Source organism: Erinaceus europaeus, chromosome 5 (genome assembly GCF_950295315.1).
Source record: "Erinaceus europaeus chromosome 5, mEriEur2.1, whole genome shotgun sequence".
Taxonomy (NCBI): Eukaryota; Metazoa; Chordata; class Mammalia; order Eulipotyphla; family Erinaceidae; genus Erinaceus; species Erinaceus europaeus.
Genome location: NC_080166.1, coordinates 131,719,766 through 131,744,928, shown reverse-complemented (window position 1 = coordinate 131,744,928; position 25,163 = coordinate 131,719,766). Strand labels below are relative to the sequence as shown.

General features: G+C 47.6%; 1 protein-coding gene across 2 annotated transcripts in view; it reads right to left on the bottom strand.

Annotated features, from left to right (window-relative positions):
- The window catches only part of TPP2 (tripeptidyl peptidase 2), a 71,681-nt gene extending 66,804 nt beyond the window's left edge, over positions 1 to 4,877 (bottom strand). Inside the window, exon 1 of one of the 2 annotated variants that reach the window (XM_060191831.1) lies at positions 4,187 to 4,877. In XM_060191831.1, coding sequence (XP_060047814.1) covers positions 4,187 to 4,351 — 165 coding nt within the window. In that variant the 5' untranslated portion in view covers positions 4,352 to 4,877. The remainder of the gene's footprint in view (positions 1 to 4,186) is intronic. The other variant, XM_060191832.1, reaches the window with a different exon arrangement.
- Positions 4,878 to 25,163: the final 20,286 nt, after the last annotated feature.

Genomic DNA, 25,163 nt, shown 5'->3' with positions numbered 1-25,163 from the left:
GCGCTTAACCCACTGCGTCACCGCCGGACCCCCGGGAGAGGATTTTATAAAGGCAAAGCTGCTGAGAATTTGCCAAGAGTTCTGGGGGTAAAGGAAATACTTGGGGCTACATCCCCCATAGTGGAGGAGGCGGCGGAGGAGGAAGGGGCACCACATGGGGAAGAGGACTGAGCACATTCAGGGAGTTATGATGACAGTCGAGGAAGCTAGTGAACAGTACTGGACTGGGAGACTGAGAAAGCTGGACAGGAGGGAACCCCTGTGGTATCCCCCAAACTGCAGGAGCTGGAGACACTCACTCGCTGTCTCCTCTGAACTAGCTGAGGAGTCAGTAAGGCCTGGGAGCCAGTCACTAAACTGCTGTAGCCACAAGCTGTCCCAAGCAAAACCACCCACCTGTCTGGCTGCTTACTTGCACATCCTAGGAAAAAGCTGATGTTTAAGCAAGTGAAGATAGGAACATAAAATGAAAAGGAGCAAGAGAGGCTTTGATCTCGAGATTCCTGCAGTAAACTGACAAACGTAGTAAGGGCCCAGCACCCTACCCAGGAAAGCACGAAAGAACACAAACCCAGGTTGGGGCAGCAGGGCTGAGAGGCATCACAGAGGGAAACAAGCTGCTCTGCACAGTAACCAATGGCCTCTCTCCACCTGTGAGCTCCCTGCACCCAGTCAGAGTGAAGGAGCCTTTAATGGAGCGACAGGTACCTGCCTTCTCAAAGCCATTTTATCAGAGAACAATGTGCATCACACACACACACTTCCCCATTAGCCACAAGGCTGAGTGTGACCAGCAGTTTCCACACAAGTGAGTTTGGCTATGTGTCTTTAAGCAGAATTTAACTTCACTAGGGGAAAAGGCAGGTAAACAAATACTAGAATGGGACCTGTGAAGTTCTGTAGAGGCTTATGCACAAATCGCAGTACTGGTGAAGACAGAGGAAAGGCATAAATGAGTCTGTCTGGAGGGGTTACCTCTGCTGCCCTCTGGGTCCCACACATGATGACTGTGGTCAGTCAGGCTGAGTGCGTCTAGCAGGCAGCCCTAAAGGAATCGGGCTCAAACCCAGAGGGGCCCTCAGGGCGGAGTGGGAGTTTCCAGTGACCACAGAAGGCTTATGGGCAGTTGGAGCTGGGGGAGTGACCGAGTATGGTGAGGGGGGGAGTGAGTACTGAGAGCAGAAATGACTGTGCCTGCCTGCAGGGGTAGCAATGGCTGGGGGAAACGCCAGACTTCTATCTTCATGTTTGTGCCAAGGTCACTTCGGATTCCCGAAGAGCTCTGGGCTTTTATCTGGTACAGGTACAATGGAAGCCTTCACTGTTTTTTTGTTTCTACAGCAAAGTACTTGGGGAATGTGAGGGATGGGGAGTTGCCGGCTACTGTGTTTTAATTTCCTGCACAAGGCTTATCTCTGGCCAGGGAGGCTCACTCTGACACCCAAGTAATCTCTGTGCTGGTCAGTTTGCAGGATTCCACCACTCGTCACCAAGCCAGAAGTCAAGAAGACGGACGCCTGAATCTTCTATTTATGTATTATCCCTCTCATACTGTGTAGCTTCCTTTACATTCCACTCGCCCAGTTGTCATAATAGAGAAGGGGGCCCCAGGCAGTTACCCGAGAGTGAGAGATGGTCTGCTGTGTTCCTAGTAAGTTTGATCTGGGCCTCAAGTCCTCTGCTCTGACCCAGCTGGCTCCCCTATGTCCAATTCAGCCCCCACTTCATCCTAGCTCGCTCTTCTCTTCTCCTTTCATTTCAACTCATCTTTTAAAAAGTATTTTGTTCACTTACCTATTATTTACTAGACACCGACAGAAGGAAACTGAGAGGGAAAGGGGAGATAGAGTGGGTGAGAGAGAGAGATCAGCAGCATTCAGCTTTAACACTCATGAAGTCCTGGGGAAGGGGGCACAGCGGGGGGCTTGAACCCGGGGCCTGGCACTTTGTGACATGTGCGCTCCAGCAGGTGTGCCACTGCCCGGCCCTCCATTCATCTTCTTAAGGATATGTACATAGGCTTATGTCCATAAATCAGTCAAAGACAACCGACAAACGATTTTTTAAAATTCTACTGGCGGTGTATTTTACATCTCTCCACCATCTCAGCCATCACCAAAATTCCACCTCCTACCTCCCTCTAGCATTTGTGTGTGTGTGTGTGGGGGGGGGTGGAGGAGGGGGCTTCTTCCAAGTTCATTCATTACTGAATTTCTTCTAAGTCGGACATGTCAACATCACAAAGTGCCAGCTGTCCCTTTCTCGACCGTCTACGCATCTAGCTATTGCATGTGACGCATCTGTCCTTTGGGAGTTAGTGATTTAAGACCAGCATAAACCCCTTCTACTCAACAGCCCTACTTTAAATAAAAAGTCGGTGTTCACACACTCTTGAGCACGTTAACACGTCGCAGGCAATCCATTTTCATGGCGAGTGAGGTGAGAGCTGCTGTCAGTCACTCCGCAGAGCCTGGCGGGGTGATCGGATAAGGGGACACTAAAGGGCAAGTTCTGCAGAGGCGTTTTTCCCCCCCGAGCCAGAACTCGCCCAGACTCGAGGGGAAGAACTGGGGGCACCACTCACCCACCCCAGCTGCCGTCCTCCCACTCAGCCTGGCAAAGAGTGAACAAATCGCACAACAGAAAGGAAGCCGTCACTACTCTGTGCTGGAGCCCGGCTGAGGGGTGAGGCGACAGCCTGGCTGCCTGCGAGAGTCCAGGTCAGTCTCCGTCCAGCCTGAGTGGCCAGCGGACAGCTGGGGGCCCGAACTCCCAGCCCAGCGCCTGCCTCCACGGCCAGGTCCTCGGCCTCACCGAGAGTCAGTCTGTCCTGTGCCGCCGACTGCAGGCGGGGCGGCGTGAGAGGATCCTGCTTGGGGCAGCTGCTGAGGAGTCAACTGGAGGAGGAAGCGAGCTTTCCACCCGGATTCTGGAACAGCCCGGCCAGACTGCTCCTCCCCCCTCTCCCCTGCGGACTTTCTGTCTTCCTCAATCTCTAGAGAGCACAAGAAATGAGCGGCAGGGTGGGGGTGAGGGGTGGGTTATTAAACTCCAGCCTTTAGCTTTGAAAGGAGGGGAGATGATCAGGGGAAGGGGCTCACGTTAACCCTGGCGGCCACCCAGCCAGCCGGGTGAGACTTTGGGGGAGCCACTATACATCGGAGGCCAAAGTTTGCATCTGGCTGGATTTCTGTGCGCGCACACACAGAGCAAATAAATAAATAAATAAATAAAATAAAAATTTTAAAAAAAGGGGGGAGGGGGCTAAGGCTCAGTTTACCGTTATCAGAATCAGGAGTCACCCTTAAAATAAATGCACCCATGCCAGGACTTACAGACTTCCCCCACCTCCACCCCCAGGGGCCTAAAAATGGCAGAAACCAAACCATCTTCTAAAAGGAAAAAAACAAAAACAAACAAAATCGCCACCAAAAGAAGTTGCCATGCTATACTGAGGCTAAAATAAAGCAGGAGTCTCTCCTTTAGTAAAAACTGAGCCCCCCCCTCCCCCCCCCTAGAGCGGATCCTCCTCCTTCCTTCCCAACAAAGACTAAGGACTGAACTAAAAATTGGCAAAAAAAAAAAAAAAAAAAAAAAAAAAGAAAGAAAGAAAGAAAAAAAGAAGGGGAAAAAGAAGAGGGAGAAGAAAGTCAACCTCGAGCTGCCATGACCCCAGACTAAGTGCAACCACAGAAAACCAGGGTTTTAAAATAGCAGAGAGGAAAGAAAGGAGGGGAAAGGGGGGGTTGGGGGGGGAAGAAACAAAAAAAAAAACTTGCAGAGGAAACAACTGCGGAAGTCGGGGCCCCCCCCCCCCCGGCCGCCATCCCGAATCATCATCTGGGGGAACCCGGGCTGGGGGGGAGGCCGAGACGCCCCATTCCTGCCCCCCGGGCGCCCCCCACCCCCGGGGACCCATCGCCGGGGACCCCCCACCCCACGCCGCGCCCCGAAGCAACACGGAGCCCAACAGCCGGCCGGGCAGCTGCGGCCCCGGGGACACCCGCGACGCGGGGTCGGGGCCCGAGGCCGGAGTCGGGGTCCACCCGCGGGGCTGGGTAGCGAAGGGGGTTCCCCCCCCCCGGGCCGAGGATGGAAGATGGGGGCCCCCTCGAGGCCCCGGCTTTGTCCCTCCCGCCCCGCCCCGCCCCGCCCCGCCCCGCCCGCGCCCCGGGGGCCGCCGCACCTGCATGCCCGGAGCCCCCGGGTCGACCCCCGTGTCCAGGACGGCGATGAGCACCCCGCGCCCGTCATACTCCGGGTAGCGGCAGAGGAAGGAGGCGGCCCCGGTCTCCTTCTTGGGCAGCAGGCCGTGGAACGGGAAGGGCTCCTCGGTGGCGGCGGCGGCCATGGGAGCAGCGTGAGGCCGGGTGGCAGCAAACGGCCGGGCGGCGCGCGGACGGCGGCGAGGACACCCGGACGGCCGCGGGGGCGGAGCGGGGCCGCGGGGCGGGGCGCGCGCTGGCCAATCACCGCCCGCTGGAAAGAGCCGGCCAATAGCGCGTCGCCACGTCAGAGGACCGCGCCGCTCGCCGCCGCCTGCGCGCCTCGGCGTGGCCCGCGCCGCAGAGATGGAGGCGGAGTCTGGGCCCTCTGCCTGGCTGGAGGGTTCGGTTCTGGAACCCGGGAGGGCGGGGAGCTCCCGCCCGGGCTGGAATGTCTCAGAGAAGCCCTGCTCCCGGACTGAACGACCTTCTGTCCCTTTCGGGGCGGGGGTCGCCAGCCTGGAATAGCGGGACCTCCCCTGCCCTCCCCGATGGGGACGAGCGATGGTTCCCAAGTGGGGGCCAAACTGCAGGAACCCGAAGACAGGGGTTGCACTCACGCTCCCTAAACCCCTCGGAGTCTGGACTCGCCTGGAGAAATAATAGCAGGACTCATGGCTGGGAGACGGCCCTTTGAAGCAGCGGGGGTGGGGTGCGTGTCCCCCTCTTTGGGGCGAGGCAGGAATCGGGTGGGGAGGGGCCGTGGCTGCAGCCAACAGGAAGTGGCTTGGGGGCGAGTCGGTCAGTCTCGTCAGCAGCCACCAAGTAGAAGACTCAAGTGGACCTCGCCTGACCTCCGTGTCTGTCCCGCATTTCTAATAAAAAACATTCCCCACCTCCATTAAGAAGTTGGTGCTTCCTCCCCAGAGCGCTGCTCCACTAGGGAAATATACAAACAGGCTGGGAGTGTGGATCCACCTGCCAACATCCATGCCCCGCGGAGAAGCAATTACAGAAGCCAGACCTCCCACCTTCTGCACCTCATAAAGATCTTTGGTCAGTCCTCCCAGAGGGGGAGACATAAATGCTAGGGGGAAGATGACCAGAGGACTCTGAACTCCAGTTGCATCAGGACATGGAGAGAGAAGAGGAAAAAAGAAAAAAGATATTAGGAAGTAGTAATAGGTGTAGGTGTGATTTAGAAATGACAAGAAAGTTGGACCATAGGAGTAATAAAAAAACCCGCAAATATATATATATATATATATATATATATATATATATATATATATAGTTATAGAAATAATAGTTAACTTGTTATGCCCAGAAGTTCGAGTCCCGATCTCACGCAAAGAAGGCCAGAATCACGTGCAATAGCAAAGAGCCTTTATTAGGAAGCTTAAGCTTAGGCCGCGGACACCATTCCAAGCAAAGGGAGAGTCTGCGACCCCACCCTTTTATAGTTATCACAGGGTGGGCACAGGTGGAAATATTTACGCAGAACAAGGAACAGTTGGTTTCTGGTTAATGGCTGCTCTCAATATTCGAGGCTTTTCTCTAACCTCACAAACCCATATCTGTGATCTAATGCAGTTTAGAACTAATGCAGTTTCTAGTAGAGGGAATGGGGACACAGAACTCTGTTGGTGGGAATGGTGTGAAATTATCTCCCTGTCGTTTTGTAATTTTTAAAGTCAACATTAGCTCACTAGTAATTTTTTTTTTTTTTAAGGGAGATGTTTGTGTTTGCTCCCTGTGGTGCTCCCACTCAGTCCTGGAGTCACAACTTGAAGTGTTTCAGATTGACAGTGATGACTGTTCATTGGCCAGTGCTGCAGTCCTAGCGGTCCTCTAAAGTCTTTTCCTCCAGGGGACTTCGTGTTGGCTTTGCTGCCATCCTGGTGAAGTTGATTGACATCTTCGCAAAGAGCAAAGTTTTAAAGGCATAGCATAAAATAGACAAAATTCCAAAGGGATATTATGTTGAAATAAAGTTTTCAAAATATTTAAACCAACCTTGTTATAGGTAAGAGTTTTATATGTGTGTATGCAGTTACATGAGTCCTTGGTGTTAGCCAAGCTGTCTTCATATTTTCTACCACATGCCTGTGGATGAATGACAAATGGACTGCTGCTTAGCACAAAGCCAAAGGTCACACGTTTTGTTAGACTCCTTTAATAGTATTCTTATTTTTCTTTTCTTCCTCTTCCTCCTCCTCTTCCTCCTTTTCCTCCATCCATCTCTTCGACTTCCTCCTATTTTGACTTACAGTCTCATAACTTGTATTTTAGAAGGTGTAGGGACCTTCTTGTACAATCTTAAGGTAACATCTGTTAAGTTTTAATTTTTTTAATTATAGAGGACTTAGTTTCTTTTTTTATTGATTTAAGAATGATCAACAAGATCATAGGATAAGAGTGGTACAAATCCACACAGTTCCCTCCACCAGAATTCTGTATCCCATCCCCTCCCTTGGAAGCTTCCCTGTTCTTTATTCCTCCAGGAGTATGGACCCAGGATCATTATGGCAGTGCAGAAGGTGGAAGGTCTGGCTTCTGGAATTGCTTCACCGCGGAACATGGGCATTGGCAGGTGGATCGATACTCCCAGCCTGTTTCTGTCTTTCCCTAGTTGAGTAGGGCTCTGGGGAGATGGGGGTTCCAGGACACATTGGTGAGGTCATCTGCCCAGGGAAGTCAGGTTGGCATCATGGTAGCATCTGCAAATTGGTGGATGAAAAAGCATTAAAAAATAAAAGGGGGTTGGGTGGTGGCACAGGGGGTTAAGCACATGTGGCACAAAATGCAAGGACCGGTATAATGATCCCGGTTTGAGCCCCTGGCTCCCTACCTGCAGGGGAGTCGCTTCACAGGCGGTGAAGCAGGTCTGCAGGTGTCTGTCTTTCTCTCCCCCTCTCTGTCTTCCCCTCCTCTCTCCATTTCTCTGTCCTATCCAACAATGAACAACGTCAACAATGACAATAATAATAACCACAATGAGGCTACAACAACAAGGGCAACAAAAGGGAAAAAAATGGCCTCCAGGAGTGGTGGATTCATGGTGCAGGCACCGAGCCCAGTAATAACCCTGGAGGAAAAAAAAATTTAAAAAATATATAAAACAGAGAAATTGTTTATTAGTCAGAAATGTAAAGGTAAGGCTATAGCTGATGATATGCGGGGTCTCCATTTTGGAAAAAGCTCGGTCCATTTTAGGTATATTCCAAGGGGCCCATGGCTTTACTAATTTTTGCCTGAGCACAGTAGCTAACATGCAGGTGGCCCAAAGGTGCTGTCTGGGGAGATGGTTTCAGAGTTGGAAACAGGACTAGAAAGCCGTATCAGGGAAGAGAGTAGCTCCCAATTATGGGAAAAGTATACAAATATTGTTAACTGTAAACCCATTGAGTTGATCTGGGGTGGGACCCATATTCAGCACAGGAGCCTGTGCAACCCCTGCATCACTGCAGGTCTGAGCTCACATTCTGTGGTCACAGTTAGGAACGTTCTAGGCTGCATTCATTGCAGGGCCCGTCTAGAGAACTTAATTTCTGACATAGACTGATACTCACTTACATATATCCAATTTCATGTTACTTTCCAACACCTAGCATTGTCTATTTATAAAATACGTGAACATATTCCTTTAAAGTCAGACAACACTATTTCTTTCATTCTGTACCATGTTTTTTTTTTTTACCATAATGTTATTTACATTCATAATAGACACTAGTCATTTTTTTGCAACAAAAATATATTAATGTTTGATTAAAACATTTCCTGTTAAGTCTATGGGGTCAAAGTGTTCATTTGTTTTCATTAAGCTATTTTTCAGTTATTAGAACATTGATCAACACTGATCAAAAAGAAGAGTAAATCTTCTTTTTTAAATTTTCATTATAAAATGGAAATATTGACAGGATCACAGGATAAAAGGTACAATTCCCACCACCAGAACTCCTTATCCCATCCCCTGGAAGTATGGATCCAGGATCATTATGGGATGAAAAAGGTGGAAGGTCTGGCTCTGTAATTGCTTCTCCGCTGGACATGGGCTTTGGCAGGTGGATCCATACTCCCAGCCTGTCTCTCTCTTTCCCTAGTGGGGCAATGGTCTGGGGAGGTGGGGCTCTAGGACACATTGATGGGGTTGTCTGCTCAGAAAAGTCAGGCTGGCATCATGGTATCACCTTGAACCAGGTGGCTGAAAAGAGTTAAAATATAAAGCAGAACAAATTGTTGACTAATCACAAACCTAAAGGCAAGAATAGTGCAGATGAAGATTTGGGATCTCCGTTTTGGAAAAAGCTAATAGGTCTACTTTAGGTCTATATGCCATGACTTTACAAAATTTTGCCTGGGCCTGACATCTGATATGCAGGTGGACCCAGGTTATTGTCTGGGGAGATTGTGTCATAGTTGGAAAAAGGACTAGAAAGCTGGATCAGGGAAGAGAGTAGCTCCCAAATATGGGGAAAGTATATAAATATTGTTGACTGTAAAGCCCATTGATTTGATCTGGGGACCACATTCAGCACAGGAGCCTGTGTGACCTCTGCATCCCTGTAGGTCTGAGCTCACATTCTGTGGTCATGACTAGGAACAGTCCAGGCTGCACTAATTTCAGGACCCATCTTCCTCAGGTAGTAGGTAGAGTATGTTGGTCCGACCTCGCTTCAGAGAATGGAACATTCCCTACCACTGTTGATCCACATTGAGGGCAAGGTCCTATAGGGGCCCACAAAGGGCTCCATTATGTTGTTCCTGATGGAGATGACCAGTGACAGTGGTGAGAGGGATCTGTTAGAGGTCTAGGCCCATCATGTCTCTGTGGGAATCCCAGGGCTCCCTGACTAGGGCCCCAGGTGATGAGGTGGCCTGGCCATGAGTAAATCTTTGACTTGATTAAAAACTAAAGAACAAAATGAAAAGAAAGGTTGAAAATGCAGCTTTTGGAAAATGTATGAGAAACATACTGTGAACTTTGATTAAAGGAAGTTTTATGGAGGCTAGAAAAATAGCCCATCTGCTCAGTGCACCTTCTTTGCTACACTGGGGACCCTACTTCATCCTAGCCACCTCACCCCATGGCAGTGGAGGACATTTATGAGTTTAGGTGCTATGGTGTCTCTTTCTGTTTCTGTCTCTCTGTCTCTTTCAAATACATGAAAAAGCCTGAAAGAAATCTGACAACAACAAAATGTTTCCTCTTTCTGTTTTTTAACCATATTTCAGATTGTCCCTTTAGTTAATGCCTCAGAAGTGATTTTACCAGCAGACATGGCACAATCTGTAGAGTTATTTGGAAATTTCTCCTAAAAAGTGGGAGACCAGCTGTGAAATGAAACCCAGATGCAAAGCAGGTTCTATCTTTCCACCATTATGGCTTCAAGAGGCCTTCAGAGAAGAGCAGATAGATTGCCTGCAAACTGTGTTAAAGGCATCCCGGAACTGTGGCACTGTTTGAAGGCTAATATCTTATTATACATCACTTTAACTCAGGACCAAGTACACATTGTGTGTACACATTGTCCTCAAGGTTATCGTTCTCCACGTTATGTATTTACATTTCTTCCTCCAATGCACGGACGTTTTCAGATGCCATGCCAAGACAGTTTAGGCAACTTGATTAAGTTGCTTGGCTGAAAAGAACAGGAAGCAATACCTGCAGGAAGCAAGCTGGGTGTAGATAAATAAACGGGTTTAGGAATGGAAGGAGGAGGAGGAGAAGGACTGGACACAGCTGGGCCAGTAGGTCAAAGGGTCAAATCCCTATCTGGGGCTAAAGGCCCCAGGCAGGAAAACCTCCCACGTGCATTGTTCAAAGCTGGAAGAGCTGAGTCAGTTGTTTTTGACCAGGGCGGGGCGTCCCTTCTCCATCCATCACCTGTCTGCCTCTGGGGCTATAAGCCCAAGCAGAGGCGCTGAAGGACCATAGCGCCTTTGCAGTGACCGTGGTACTCTGTCCATCAGAGGATTTTAAAATCAAGTTTCCCGGAACCTGTGTAAGGAAGGTTCCTGCATCCACAAGTCCGAAAGCCTGCACCTCCTTTGCGAAGTGGCCACGCCTCTCTTGGGCGGATCCAGGCAGCGATGAAGAAAAGGAAGAATTTAGTTGAGGAACTCGGAACTTGGACAGTCACTCTGGCTCCAGGACTCCCTAAGCCTTACCTAGACTGCCCTCACCATTCCCTACTCATTTTCGCTCAGGGTCATTTGCAATACAGCCTGATGGTTCTCTCGATTTTTGGTGGGGCCATGATTATTTTTGTCTTGCACAGGCATTTCCTGCAGTGGAGTCTTGGCTCTTTTTAAACCAGCCTAGATTGTTTGGTTTCTCTGGAGACCTCAGTAAAAAGGACAGGCTCAGATGCATAGAGCTTTGCCGCATCTGCCCCCTACAGACCAAGGCCGTCATTGCCATTCCACTTCCACTGGGCTGCCAGATTAGGCAAAGTTCTTTGTCACATACCTGTGGAAGTCAGATACCTGAATGCACGCGTCTATGCTTACATAAGTTCTCATATACACAACCACTAGATACCATATGCATGACATGATACAGTAGGATTTATAATTAACCTAGATAAGCATGCATATGTGTATATATAATGATGTATCTACATAACACATGGAATTATAATCAAGAAATCTCCATGGGTCAAGGTCTGGGTGGTGATCCACCTGGTAGAGCATTCACATTACCACGCCCAAGGACCTAGGTTCAACCCCCAGTCCCACCTGCGGGGGGAGGGGGGAAGCTTCAGGCATAATGAAGCAGTACTGCAAGTGTCTCACCTTCTCTCTCCCTCTCTATCTCCTCTCCCCTTTTAATTTCTCTCTGTGCTACCAAACTGAAAGGAAAAGGGGAAAAATGGACACTGGAAGTGGTGGATTCATAATTCAGGTGCCAGCAATAACCCTGGTGGCAAGAAAAAAAAAATCTCTATGGGCCAGAGAGAGGTAGAGAGAGACAGAGAGAGAGATATCTCACAAGGTTAGGGCAAGGACCTTCTGCTGGTCCTTGCACTTTGTGCCATGTGCGCTTAACCTGCTGCGCCACTGCCAGGCTCCCTGGGGCAAGTACCTTGATGTGTATGCAAGCCAAGTTTGAGTTTTGACACCATCTGGAGTGGTACCACAGAACCAAGAGAAGCTCCAGTGCTGTGGTATCTCCCCCTCTCTCTTTTTAATTTTATTTTTATACATTTATTTCCTTTTGTTGCCCTATTGTTTTATTGTTGCAGTTATTACTGTTGTTGTTATTGATGTCATCATTGTTGGATAGGACAGAGAGAAATGGAGAGAGGAGGGGAAGACAGAGAGGGGGAGAGAAAGACAGACACCTGCAGACCTGCTTCACTGCCTGTAAAGTTACCCCCCTGCAGGTGGGGAGCCAGGGGCTCAAACCGCCTATCTGTCTCTCTAATTGAGTTAAATGGCAACCCAGAGGGACTAATATTGCATTTACACATGTCCCCAGCACCAAGAAAGAAAGAAGGAAACAAGAAATCTCTAGACACTGTAGTATGGAACCTCACAACACAGTCTTAGTCCTGGTATCCAGGGGTTCAAGCCACAGACTGTGAGGCACTTCACCCATTTACATTCCTGTGTCAGCTTGCTTAGTGCAAATGCAAAAATTATGGAATGTTTGAGAGGCCTTACAAAGGAGATGAAAAGTCAAGTCTGATTAGATGCATCTTTTTAAGAATTTTATTTATCTATTTGGATAGAGACAGAAAAGTTGAGAGGAGAGGGCAAGATAAAAGGGGGGAAGAGATATTGAGAGAGAGAGAGAGAGAGAGAGAGACCTGCATCACTGATCCACTGCTCTTAAAGTTTTCCCCCTGCAGGTGGGGACTTTGGGCTTGAAACTAAGTCCTTGCATATTGTAACATGTGAGCTCAATTGGGTGTGACACTGTCCAGCCCCTGATATGCATTTTTCCCCCCTGAATCACAGTCTCATTTTTTCTATTTCATTTTTTATTGATTTAATTATGAACAACAAGTCCATTGGGTACAATTGCACACAATTCCTATCACTTTCATTGGAAGCTTTCCTATACTTTATCCCTCTGAGAGTATGGACCCAAGATCATTATGGGGTGCAGAATGTGGGAGTTCTAGCTTCTGTAATTGCTTCTCTCCTGGACATGGGCTTTGGCAGGTGGATCCATAAACCCAGCCTGTTTCTGTCTTTCCCTAGTTGAGTAGGGCTCTGGGGAGATGGGGGTTCCAGGACACATTGTTGAGGTCATCTGCTCAGGGAAGTCAGGTTGGCATCATGGTAGCATCTACAGTTTGGTGGCTGAAAAAACATTAAGATATAAAGCAGAACAAGTTGTTTAATAATCAGGAACCTAAAGGTAAGAATAGAGTGGATGAGATTTGGGGTCTCCATTTTGGAAAAAGTTAGGAAGTCGATTTTAGGTATATTCCAAGGGGTCCATGACTTTACCAGTTTTTGCCTGAGCCTGACAGCTAACATGCAAGTGGGCTAAAGATATCGTCTGGGGAGATGGTGTCAAGAGTTAGGAATAAGACTAGAAAGTTGGATCAGGGAAGACAGTAGCTCCCAAATAGGGGAAAAGTATATATTGTTAACTGTAAACCCTGATCTGGGGCCCATATTTAGCACAGGGGCCTGTGTAACCTCTGCATCCCTGTAGGTCTGAGCTCACATTCTGTGATCGTAGCTTGGAACATTCTAGGCTACACTCATTATAGGACCTTGATTGGCAGAGTATATTAGCTCAGCTTCCCTTCAGAGAGTGGGGCAATTTCTACCACTGTTGTTCCACATTGAGGCAAGGTCCTGTAGAGGCCCACAAGAAGGTCCAAGACGCTGTTCCTGATGAAGATGACCAGGGATGGTGGAGAGGGGGATCTATTAGAGGTCTAGGCCCATCATATCTATGTGGGAATTTCAGGATTCCCTGAGTAGGGCCCCAGATGACGGGGTGACCTGGTCATGACCTAGAGAGCCATCATTAAAGTATGCTCTTATTCAGCTCTTGTAGTCCTTACTTTGTATGACAAGGTTAGCCTTAGAGGGAAGTGAAATAGGAAGTAGGTGAGGAGGGTAACTAGTTCTAAGTAGAAACTATTTGATTCAGTACTTTTTATGGTGTCTTTTTCAGGTATTTCTACTTGGATATGCGTATTTTAAAGAACCCAAAGGGGTGCTGGTGATAAAAAGGTCTGACTGTGAGTCAGCGAGCCTATGTGCTCCTCATCTCCCTCCAAGGCAACCACTGTGCTTCAAAGTCAGAAACAAGGTCTTAGAGCTTCTCTTACCAAGAACTGTGTTCTCTATGAATCTCTCCCTTTTGCGTAAATGAGCCCAATCCATATCCAGTTTTGGTCTCTCTTTTGTCACATTGCGTCTTGGGGGAGAGAGAAGAGACCAGGAACTCCTGGCAGAGTGGGAATGCAAATCTTTATTCACGGGACACCACAGAATTGGGTGTGAGCAAGGCTATTTAGGCCATGTGGAGCTAGCAAAATGGCCACCTCCCACTCTGCCCACCAGCTCTTCTCCAGGTCTTCTCTGGGTCAGGACATGGAAGAGAAAAGGGGCGAAATTGGAATGGCAGCTGGTTTTATAGGGTAAAAACCGGAAGTGGCAAGTTGGAAAAGGAAATGGCTAGCAAGGGGGGTGGAGAGAGGCAAAAGGCATGCTGGGAAGGTGAAAGCATCCTTAGCAACTGTTGTGATGGTTTTAACTGAATTAGCAATACCCTGAGGGGATAACGTGGTGGGGATCTTTCAGGCAAAACAATGATTATGTTAGCAGAGCAGGGGGACTGGCTTTAAGGCCCAACACCTTGACTCCTCTAAGTCTTCCACTATTCACCCTTCTTTTCCTTTTTAAAAAATTTTGTGAGAGGCAGACTGGGAGTATGGATCAGCCAGTCAACACCCATGTTCGGCAGGGAATCAATTACAGAAGCCAGAACCTCCACCTTCTGCAACCCACAACGACCCTGAGTCCATGCTCCCAGAGGAATAGAGAATGGGAAAGTTATCAGGGGAGGGGATGGGATATGGAGATTGGGTGGAGTTGTACCCCCCCATCCTATGATTTTGTTAATGTCTCCTTTCTTAAATAAAAAAAATTATTAGTGATTTAATATTGATTTACAAAATGATATGTCAACAGGGGTATCAATCCACTTCACTCCCACCAGCAGGGCTCTGTGAACCCCACATGGGCCAGCCATCATCTCTACAACTGTCTACATTTATAATTGCTCCATATTTCTTCCTGATCCAATCCTCTCTTCCCCTCCAAGTCACTCATGACATTACTAACTCTAAATGTCCCTCTCCTTTTCCTCCTCTCTTTCTGGGTGCTGATGGAGCTGGAGTTCAGAGCCCTTGTATCCTCTTCCTCCTATCACTTCTCCCCCTCTGCGAGTATGGGTCGATGTCATTTTGGGGGTGCAGAAGATGGGAGTTCTGGCTTCTGTAATTGCTTCTCTGATGGACATGGACATACCCCCAGCCTGTTTCTATTTTTCCCTAGTGAGCCAGAGCTCTGGAGAGGGGAGGTTCCAGGACACACTGGTGAGGTCATCTTCCCAGAGTGGTCAGGATGGAATCATGGTAGCATTTGCAAGTTGGTGTCCGGAAGGTGGCAAGACATAAATTGAGAGAAAATGGTTGAGTAGGAATGAGTAGGGACTAAAAAGTAGAAACAGAGCAGATAATATTAGAGATCTTAGGGTAGAAGAAAGCTAGAAAGTCCATCGTAGGCACGTTCCTGGGGGCACACAATTATGGTAGTTTTGCTTGATAGATAGCTAGATAGTCTGAAGTTGGGTAAAAATATTGTCTGAGGGGAGTCGGGCAGTAGCACAGTGGGTTAAGTGCACGTGGCACAAAGCACAAGGACAGGCATAAGGATCCTGGTTCGAGCCCTCAGCTCCCCACCTGCAGGGGAGTCGGTTCACAGGCGGTGAAGCAGGTCTGCAGGTGTCTTTCTTTCTCTCCCCCCTCTCTGTCTCCCTCTCCTCTCTCCATTTCTCTCTGTCCTATCCAACAGCAATGACATCAATAACAAAACAATAATAACTACAATAGAGCAACAAGGGCAACAAAGGGAATAAACAAACAAATAAATAAATAAACATTAAAAAATATTGTCTGAGGGAATGCACCCTTTTCTTCCTAAACCAGTCCAGTATCTGGAAACTGGTGTGTATGAGCTGGTCTGTAACATCCCTGACATATTCTTTGTGATTAGAGAGCTTGTTCATGCCAATCCAGACAGTAAGCAGAATGACAAAGGAAGTGGGGACATCATTCTGACAAATTAAAGTGGTGACAGCCATGGTCAGATAGGGTGGAGAGAGGCCAGGGAACTCTGTACATCCCTCCCTGTTTAGAAGTCCGTGTTAGGAGACAGAGATTGAAACAAACGAATGAACACACAAATAGGATGTGGGTCTCAGGTTTAAAAGGATGGAGCTAGGGAGCCATGTGGGGGTGCATCCCGTAGAATGTACAGGTTAGCAGGTGTAATGATCTGGGTTCAGGCTTTCCAACTGCAGGGGGAAGCGTCAGGAGCTGTGAAGTGGGTCTGCAGGTGTCTTTCTTTCACTCTTCCTCTCTGTCTCCCTTCTTTCTCAAATTCTCTCTGTTTTATCTAGTAATAAAAAGAAGAAAGAAAGAAAGAAAGAAAGAAAGAAAGAAAGAAAGGAGGAAAGGAAAGAAGGAAGAAAGGAAGGAAGGAAGGAAGGGAGGGAGGGAGAAATGGTAATCGGGAGTGGTGGATTTATCATGCAGGCATCAATCCCTGGTGATAATCCTGGCAGAAAAAAAAAAAGGAAAAAGAGAGCCAATGGGCTATGGGCCAAGGTGGTGGCTCACTTTGTTGAATGCATGTATTGTAACACAGAAGAACGCTGGTTCAACCCCTGGGTCCCCACCTTCAGGGAGGAAGCTTCATGAGAGGCGAAGCAGGGCTGCAGGTGTCTAGCCTTCTCTCTATCTCTCAATTCCACTGGATTTCCCTCTGTCTCTATCTAAAATAAATGAAATTCTTTTAAAAATTTTGGAGCAGGGGTCAGGCGGTAGTGCAGTGGGTTAAGCGCACATGTCGTAAAGTGCAAGGACCAGTGTAAGGATCCCGGTTCAAGCCCCCAGCTCCTCACCTGCAGGGGACTCACTTCAGAGGCAGTGAGGCAGGTCTGCCAGTGTCTATCTTTCTCTCCTCCTCTCCATGTTCCCATTCTCTCTTCATTTCTGTCTGTTCTATGACAGCAATAATGATAATAATAACCACAACAATGATAAAACAAGCAGGGTAACAAAAGGGAAAAAATGGCCTCCTGGAGCAGTGGATTCATGGTGCAGGCACTGAGCCCCAGCAATAACCCTGGAGGCAAAAAAAAAAAAGTATGGAGCCTGGAGATCATTAGGCTACCTGGCCTCTTGGATGAGAATGTGTTTTCTGTGATATATATGGATTAATGATTTAAGGTCAACAGTAAAATACAGTAGTTGGTACATGTGTGGCATTTCTTAGTTTTCTGTATAACAATCTAACCCCCACTAGGTCTTCCTCTGTCATCATATTCCAGGACCTGAACACTCCCCCCACCCCCAAAGTCTTTTTTATTTTGGTGCAATACACCTACTCTAGCCCAACTTCTGCTCTGTGTTTTCCCTTCTGTTCTTATTTCTCATCTTCTATCCATGAGTGAAATCATCCCATATTCATCTTTCTCTTTCTGGCTTATTTCACTTAACATGATTCCTTCAAGCTCCATCCAAGATGAGGTGAAGAAGGTGAATACACCATTTTAAATAGCTGAGTAGTATTCCTTTGTGTATATAAACCACACCATAGGTGTGGGAGCTTACTTCTGGGCTCTCAATTCTATTCCACTGGTCAGTGTGTGTACTAATGTTCCAGTACCAAGTTGTTTTGATGACAATGGGCCTCTAATACAATTAGAAATCTGAGAGTGTGATGCCTCCAGTTCTGTTCTTTCTTCTCAAGATTGTTTTTGGCAATTCTAGGTTTTTTTTGTTCCAGATACACACATTTGTAGCTTTTGTTCTATTCTCCTAAGAAATTTAGGTGGGACCTCGATGGGTATCACATTAAATCTGTAGATGGCTCTGGGTAGAATATTCACTTTGCTGATGTTAATTCTTCCAACCCATGATACAGTGTCTAACTGTTCACCCCCTACTGCCCTGTTGTGGGACTATGTGTAAGCTTGGTAGAGCTTAGGGAAAACTCCCCCCATCCCTGGATGGAGGTCTGGGAAAGACACCCCCTTGTTAGCCTCTCTCACAGAGATGAGCAAAGGGGAAAAATGTCTCTCAGACTCAGTTTCCTCTTATCAGACTCTCAAGCCCACAGAGATCTCACTGTTGCTCCTCACTAAATGCAGGCCACATGGCTGCCTGCTTTAAGCTTCATTCAAAGTTCACATAGTCACCCAGAGTTCACACAACCACCTCACTTTTGATCACTAAAGAGAAGATACTCCATCAAACACCTCCCTGACATCAGTCAGTGAAGCCCCAAGAACACTATTTTCTTATATCATTTGATATGATGACTTACATCATTCCTTGTTTATCTTCTCTCTATCTCATCCTGCTGGTTTAACCCGTATGTTTCTCTCAAATGCCTTTAGATAATTAACCTGTTTGCATCATGGAGAATAATTGTCTTGACCTTTATGTATCTGCATCAATTCTTGTCATACCAAACCCCTACCATAGGGGAAAGCTGACCTTTAAGAAACCTGTAATTTCTGATGTATTTGAAAAATGTTCTTTGTCTGCATCCCTATTTAAACCCAAGCCCACCTTCCAATAAAGGAGAGTGTTCCAATTCTCCCTGGTGTCTCTTGCCTATATCGTTGAGTCCTTGAGCTAGCCGGTAGTTTACCTTCCTTGCTGAGAGTCACCCCACATAAGCTCTAGAACCCTGTGTCTCTCACTCTCTGAGATAAAAAGAATGCAAACGTTGACCTCGGAGCAGTGAAATTGTTCTAGGACTTTAAAACAATCTTTTGACAGGCTAGGAGTATGGATCGACCTGTCAGTGCCCATGTTCAGTGGGGAAGCAATTACAGAAGCCAGGACTTCTACCTTCTGCATCCCATAATGACCTTGGGTCCATACTCCCAGAGGGATAAAGAATAGGAAAGCTTTCAAGGGATGGGATGGGATATGGAGTTCTGGTGGAAGGAATTGTGTGGAACTGTACCCCTCTTACCCTATGGTCTTGTCAATATTTCCATTTTATAAATAAAAACAAAAAATTCATTTTTGAAGTTGGAAATGTGTTGTTAAAATTCGGAGGCTCTGGCTGGGCTGGCTTGCTTCACGGCGGGTAACAGAGACGCGGAGACAATGGCTGGGCAGGGAAGCTGTATTTCTTTATTCAGGAACAACGATTCATAAACTAAGACAAACTAGTCACCAAACAGAACTCCGCTGTCTCTTTGCGGCGGCGCAAGCACTCTTTCTTTTACTCTCGAACTCAGGAACCCTCTCCCTTACTCTCGAACTCAGGAACTCTCTTACTCTGGAACTCTGGAACTCTCGTACTGGGGAACCCTTTCAAACTCTGGCACTCTGGAACTCTTCCACTGTGGAACTCTCTCTTACTCTCGAACTCAGGAACTCTCTCCCTCAGGAACTCTCTTACTGGGTTCCTTGGGGCGGGGCCAAGTGGGCCCACGAAATTAACAGGACTGATCCAATTCTCTTGGCGGGGGAGGGCTAGAACAAACCAATGTAAAGCATACGACAATTCCCCCTTTTCTTTTTAACTAAATGACTATAGTATCAAGGGTGTGGGGTGAACAGAAATATATAACAAAAACCAGCATGTTGCCAAGGGAAGGCCTGAGGGGGCCATATCTGAAAAAAAAAACATTTCTTGCCTCTGGGGGGCTACTTGCCTCGACGGGCAATTGCATGGGGGCAGGGAACGGCCTAAAGTACCACAGGCAGCTGGCTGCAACTTACTTACTATGAAACAAAACTTGTTATTAGCATATCTACTGCACGATCCAACGTTTCTAATAGAGAAGGAATTTGAGACTTTTACATATCAACAACGTCTTTTAACCTTTTGTTAGACCCATTCAAGATGGAGACACGCCCTAGGTGTGGGCCGGAGAGGAAACCTCAGGCATGAGAATAATTAGCATAGCCATTGTGCAATCTACTATTTCTAATAGAGAAGGTAATGGAGAGTTTTACATATCAACAAGTCTATTTAACCTTTTGTTTAGACTAACTTAGTTAAAATATATTGCTTGTTAACTAATTTTTACCTTAGACTTTACATGTAAGTTAATTTTATCTTTATGAGAATTACGTTGAAAACCTTTTTCATTTAACTTTGACTAGTAAGAATTTAGCCTTAAAGTTACTGTTTACCAAACTTTAAACATACACATAAACATGGTCATTAATACACTAGGAGAGAAACCTTTGTTACGAAGACATGTCATTTTAAACACGAATTTAAATCTGTACTGTCTTAGTGGTTGGGGGGGGTCACCATTCGGAGGTGGCTTCCCGCGCAGCTCCATTCCTGAGCAGCTCCACTTCTAGGAATTGCAGGTTGTGATCTCTGCACAAATCTCTGCGTTCTCCAGCTTGTCTGCCTTCAGGCCGGACCGGCAGCTGGAGATCTCGTGTGCCCAGTTTCGGCAGGGAGCCCGGGGGTCCGGGAGGCCCGGGATGGTTCCAGAATTCATAGAAAGAGGGCAGGCAGGCCAGCTTCGCAGAAGGCGTGGGCCTAGGTTCCCAGGGGTGGCGGCCATGATGGGCCGCCGCGGCCCTGCCCCATGGCCCTGCCATGTCTGCTGCCCTGTTCGCAGTGGCCGAGCAGCGTGGAGGGATCACGTGTCCAGTGCCCTGCGCCACGCGGTGGAGAGCCGGCTTCTGTGGGCTGGCCTCGGGCTCTTGCTTGTTGGCCTCGGGCTCCAGGGGCTCTTGTGTGCTGGCGTCGGCCTCCTGCGGGCTGCGGGGCTGCGGGGCTGCGGGCGCGGTGCGCAGGGTTGTCTGGGCGCAGCCGGCTGGCTGGCTGTTTAACCAGGTGGAAACGGCAGCTCCGCGCCTCGCCTCCCACCCGCTGGCTCTTCCCTCTGGCTGTTCTGAGTTTGCCCGAGCGAGTGGAAACCACAGAGTGGTCCAGAGATAAATGTTCCAGAAACAGCAAAACAGTCTTGTGAAGAAAGAGCAGAGGCCTTTGGAGATCTCTTCACAAGCAGAAGAGAAGGCCATAGTGCATAGGTAGCCAAATTGTCTTTACTTATCTGAGAGATGCGCAGGTCAGGTCCACGTGGGCACCATTTGTTGTTAAAATTCCGAAGGCTCTGGCCGGGCTGGTCTAGCTTCACGGGCGGGTAACAGAGACACGGAGACAACGGCTGGGCAGGGAAGCTGTATTTCTTTATTCACGAACAACGATTCATAAACTAAGACAAACTAATCACCAAACAGAACTCTGCTGTCTCTTTGCGGCAGCGCAAGCACTCTTTCTTTTACTCTGGAACTCGGGAACTCTCCAACTCTGGAACTCTGGAACTCTCGTACTGGGGAACCCTCTGAAACTCTGGCACACTGGAACTCTCTCTTACTCTGTAACTCTGAAACTCTCGAACTCAGGAACCCAGGAACTCTGTCACTCTGGAACTCTGGCGGTTTTCCTCTGGGCGGGGCCAAGCGGCCCGCGAAATTAACAGGACTGATCCAATTCTCTTGACGGGGGAGGGCTAGAACAAACCAATGTAAAGCATACGACAATTCCCCCTTTTCTTTTGCCCATCGAAGAAAGTACGCCCCCCAGAGGCAAGAAATGTTTTTTTTAAGCTGATAAAGTTTAGTTTGTGCCAGTTTCTTTTTTAAAAAATGCCTGTACGATATAGGTTTCTGTTCACCCCACACCCTTGATACTATAGTCATTTAGTTAAAAAGAAAAGGGGGAATTGTCGTATGCTTTACATTGGTTTGTTCTAGCCCTCCCCCGCCAAGAGAATTGGATCAGTCCTGTTAATTTTGCGGGCCTGCTTGGCCCCGCCCCAAGGAACCCCTAGAGAGGGTTCCTGAGTCCGAGAGTTCCTGGGTTCCTGAGTTCGAGAGTGCCAGAGTTTCAGAGGGTTCCCCAGTACGAGAGTTCCTGAGTTCCAGAGTAAGGGAGAGGGTTCCTGAGTTCAAGAGAAAAAGAGAGAGTGCTTGCGCCCCCGCAAAGAGACAGCAGAGTTCTGTTTGGTGATTAGTTTGTGTTAGTTTATGAATCGTTGTTCCTGAATAAAGAAATACAGCTTCCCTGCCCAGCTGTTGTCTCCGCGTCTCTGTTACCCGCCCATGAAGCTAGAGCAGCCCGGCCAGAGCCTCCGAAATTTCAACAACAGAAATGGGTACTTCCTTGCAGGCTCTGTTGTTTCCAGAACAGACACCTTTTTAAAAATTATCTTTATTTATTTATTGGATAGAAAAAGTCAGAAATTGAGAGGAAAGGGAGGGACAGAGACGGTGAGAGACAAAGAGACACCTGCAGCACTGCTTCACCACTTGTGAAGCTTTCCCCCTGCAGGTGGGGACTGGGGGCTCAAACCTGGGTCCTTGCACATTATAACATGTGCGCTCAACCAGATGCACCACCATCCGGTCCCCAGAGCCTAAACTTTTTAGGATATAAACAATCTTTTTTAAAAAGATATTATTATTATTTTGCCCCTCATCTTATTGATGTTGTCATTGTTGGTCAGGATTATCACTGAGGCTCGGTGCCGATACTACAAAATTCATTGCTTCTGAAGGCCATTTTTGTCTCTGTTTTATTGGATAGAACAGAGAAATCTTAAGAGAGAAGGGGGAAATAAAAAGGGAGAGAGAAAGAGAGACAGCTGCAGACCTGCCCCTCCATCCGCTTGTGACGTGTCCCCCTTGCAGGTGAGGGGTGGGGACCTGAACCCCGATCCTTGCACTTGATGATATGTGCCCCTCACTGGGTGCACCACTGCCCAGCTTGGATATAAACACTGTTCACTGCGGTCTGAGGACATCTCAGCCCTCTGTCAGAAGACCAGTTTGGACTCCCTGACGTAGTGCCCAAACCCAGGACGGTGCTGAAATACATGAAGAGACAGTGAATTGAGTTGACAAAGTGACATAAAAGTTTTAGGTTTAGGGAGTTGGGTGGTAGTGCAGCAGTTTTAAGTGCAAGTGGCAAAGTGTAAGGACCAGCATAAGGATCCCAGTTTGAGCCCCTGGCTCCCCACCTGCAGGGGAGTCACTTCACAAGTGGTGAAGCAGGTCTGCAGGTGTCTGTCCGTCTCTCCTCATCTGTCTTTCCCTCCTCTCTCCATTTCTCTCTGTCCTATCCAACAATGATGACATCAATAACAACAATAAAACAACAAGGGCAACAAAAGGAAATAAATAAATATTTTAAAAAAGTTTTAGTTTTATTTTACTAAGTATGACCGAAAAGCTTAGTAGACAGAGAGCATGCCTGCTACCTGTTTTCTGCTTATATAGTAACTCTTCCTTTGAGATTCTGTTAGGGAAACAGGAGAAGGTGTGTGCCATGAACCACTCTGGCGTCTGGGGCAGATTTTTGTCTTATTCAACTGCCAGGTGTGAAGTTGTATCTCTTCATATTCTCATCCAGGATGGCTAGAAGCTGACGGTTAGTTTTTGCACTTGTAAATGCCTTAAGTCTGGGCATTTTCACTGAGCTGTTACTATTCTGTCAGCCTGGGGGGAAAAAAAACTTGTTTATAATTTTATGACACAGCACTAGACGTTGCAAGTTCAATTTCTGGAACTACCTTCTGCCAGAGCTGAGCAGTGCTCTGGTCTCGCTCCTCCCTCTTATCTCAAAATAAACACATAAGGAATAACTAAACATCTTCCCTGACTTTAGCTGTGACCAAGCCATCGTTCCACCTCTAGCTTCATGTGTCTCTCTTCCCCCCTTGGAAGAAGCCAGCCAGCAATCCCTGCTAAGTGGGTAGGAAGGAGGCAACCTGGCAACCATCCACTTTCTGGCCTTTGATGACTGGGGTCCTCAACTGAGTCAGGCGGGAAGGCAGGTTGACAGGAGGTGAGCAGAAGAAATTTAGAGCCAGGGTCTTGGAGAATTATCAGAGCTTGCTGCGGGGAGCTTGTAATTCCACTACCACCTAGGACTTCTTTAAGTGGCTCCCAGCCCACCCCCCTTAGTGACAAAAGTCTTTTCTTTTTAAACAATATTTTATTTATTTATTTGTTATCCTTTCTGTTGCCCTTGTTGTTTTTTATTATTGTTATTATTGTTCTTATTGATGTTGTCATTGTTGGTTAGGACAGAAAGAAATAGAGAGAGGAGGGGAAGACAGAGAGGGGGAGAGAAAGACAGACACCTGCAGACCTGCTTCACTGCCTTAACCCACTGTGCTACAGCCTGACTCCCTAAAAATCTTTTAATTTTTTTATTATTGGATACTGACAAAGAAAAATTTAGAGGGAAGGGGCATATTGACAGAGAAAGAGACAGAGAGACACCTGTAGCCCTGCTTCACAGTTTTCCCCCTGCAGGTGGGGACCAGGGGCTTGAACCTGGGTCCTTGTGCACAGTAATGTGTGCACCACCACCTGCCAGAAAGAGACAGGGATAGATGGATAGATAGATAGATAGATAGATAGACAGACAGATAGATAGATAGATGGACGGGTGGATGGATGGTTGATAGATAGCAAAGAGGAGAGACACCACAGTGATGTTTTTCTATTTAAAGAGCTTCCTCTGGTGCCATCATGGTGTGTCTGTGTCCTGTTGGAACTTGAACCTGGATCCTCACCCATGGGTGAGTTATTTCCCAACTTAGCCCAACTATTCCACATCTAGATTCTAGAAAAGGTCAGGTCCACCAAGTTTTTCCTTGTAGAGTGATTTAAGATTCTCTCATATCCTTTAATATTTTTCTATTATCTACTTATTTATTTGAGAGAGAAGAGCACTGCTCAGCTCTGGCTTATGGTGGTGCTGGGGATTGAACCTGGGACCTCAGAGCCTCAGGCATGAACGTCTTTTTGCATAACCATTATGTTATCTTTTTAGACCCCCTTTTAAATTTTCTTGTATTTTCTTTATTTATTGGATAGAGACAGTCAGAAATTGAGAGGAAAGGGGGAGAAAGAGAAGTAGAGAGATAGAGAGACACCTGCAATACCGCTTCACCACTCGCAAAGCCTTCTCCCTGCAGTTGGGGACTGGGGTCTCGAACCTGGGTCTTTGGGCATGGTAACATGTGCGCTCAACTAAATGTGCCACAGCCTGGTCCCTCAAGCAGTCTTACTTGATATTCTGTGCAAGTTGCTCTTACTTCTACCTAAGAACTTTAACTCGAACAGGGCATAGTGTGCTTATTCAGTGCTAGCCCAGTTCCTGATACATGTTAACCAGCAAAAACATACACCCACTGAATTCTGCGTTGGTAAATCACACATAAGGGGCCAGGCAGGCGTTCAATGGTGCAATGAAGGCATTGTTCACAGAAGCCTTCCTGCCCTTTATTGCTTCACTGCAAGAAGCATCTGAGTGCCCTGGAGCACGCACAGGCCTGGACCCGCCTAAATGTTACTGTCGTGATCTTCCGCGCCTGTTCAGGGTTTCGTAAGTCCCATTCATCTGCCAGACTTAGTGCCAAGAAACAGGCTCGGCTTGGGCTCCCAATGAAAGGCAGCTTCTCATGCTAAGCCTGTAGATCTTGAGTCTTATAAGAGAAGCAGAGGGGATGCTGGGTAAGACCCACAGACGGCAAGGGATCCTGGCTTCTAGGATGAGTCCTGCTGCTAATGAGCTTCATGACCTTTAGCAAGAATTCTGTGCCGTAGAGCACACATCTGAGGGACTCATCTCAGCAGCAAGGGAGAAGTTCCTTCCCCAGTAGCAAGCCATGATGGCTGAGACCAGGAG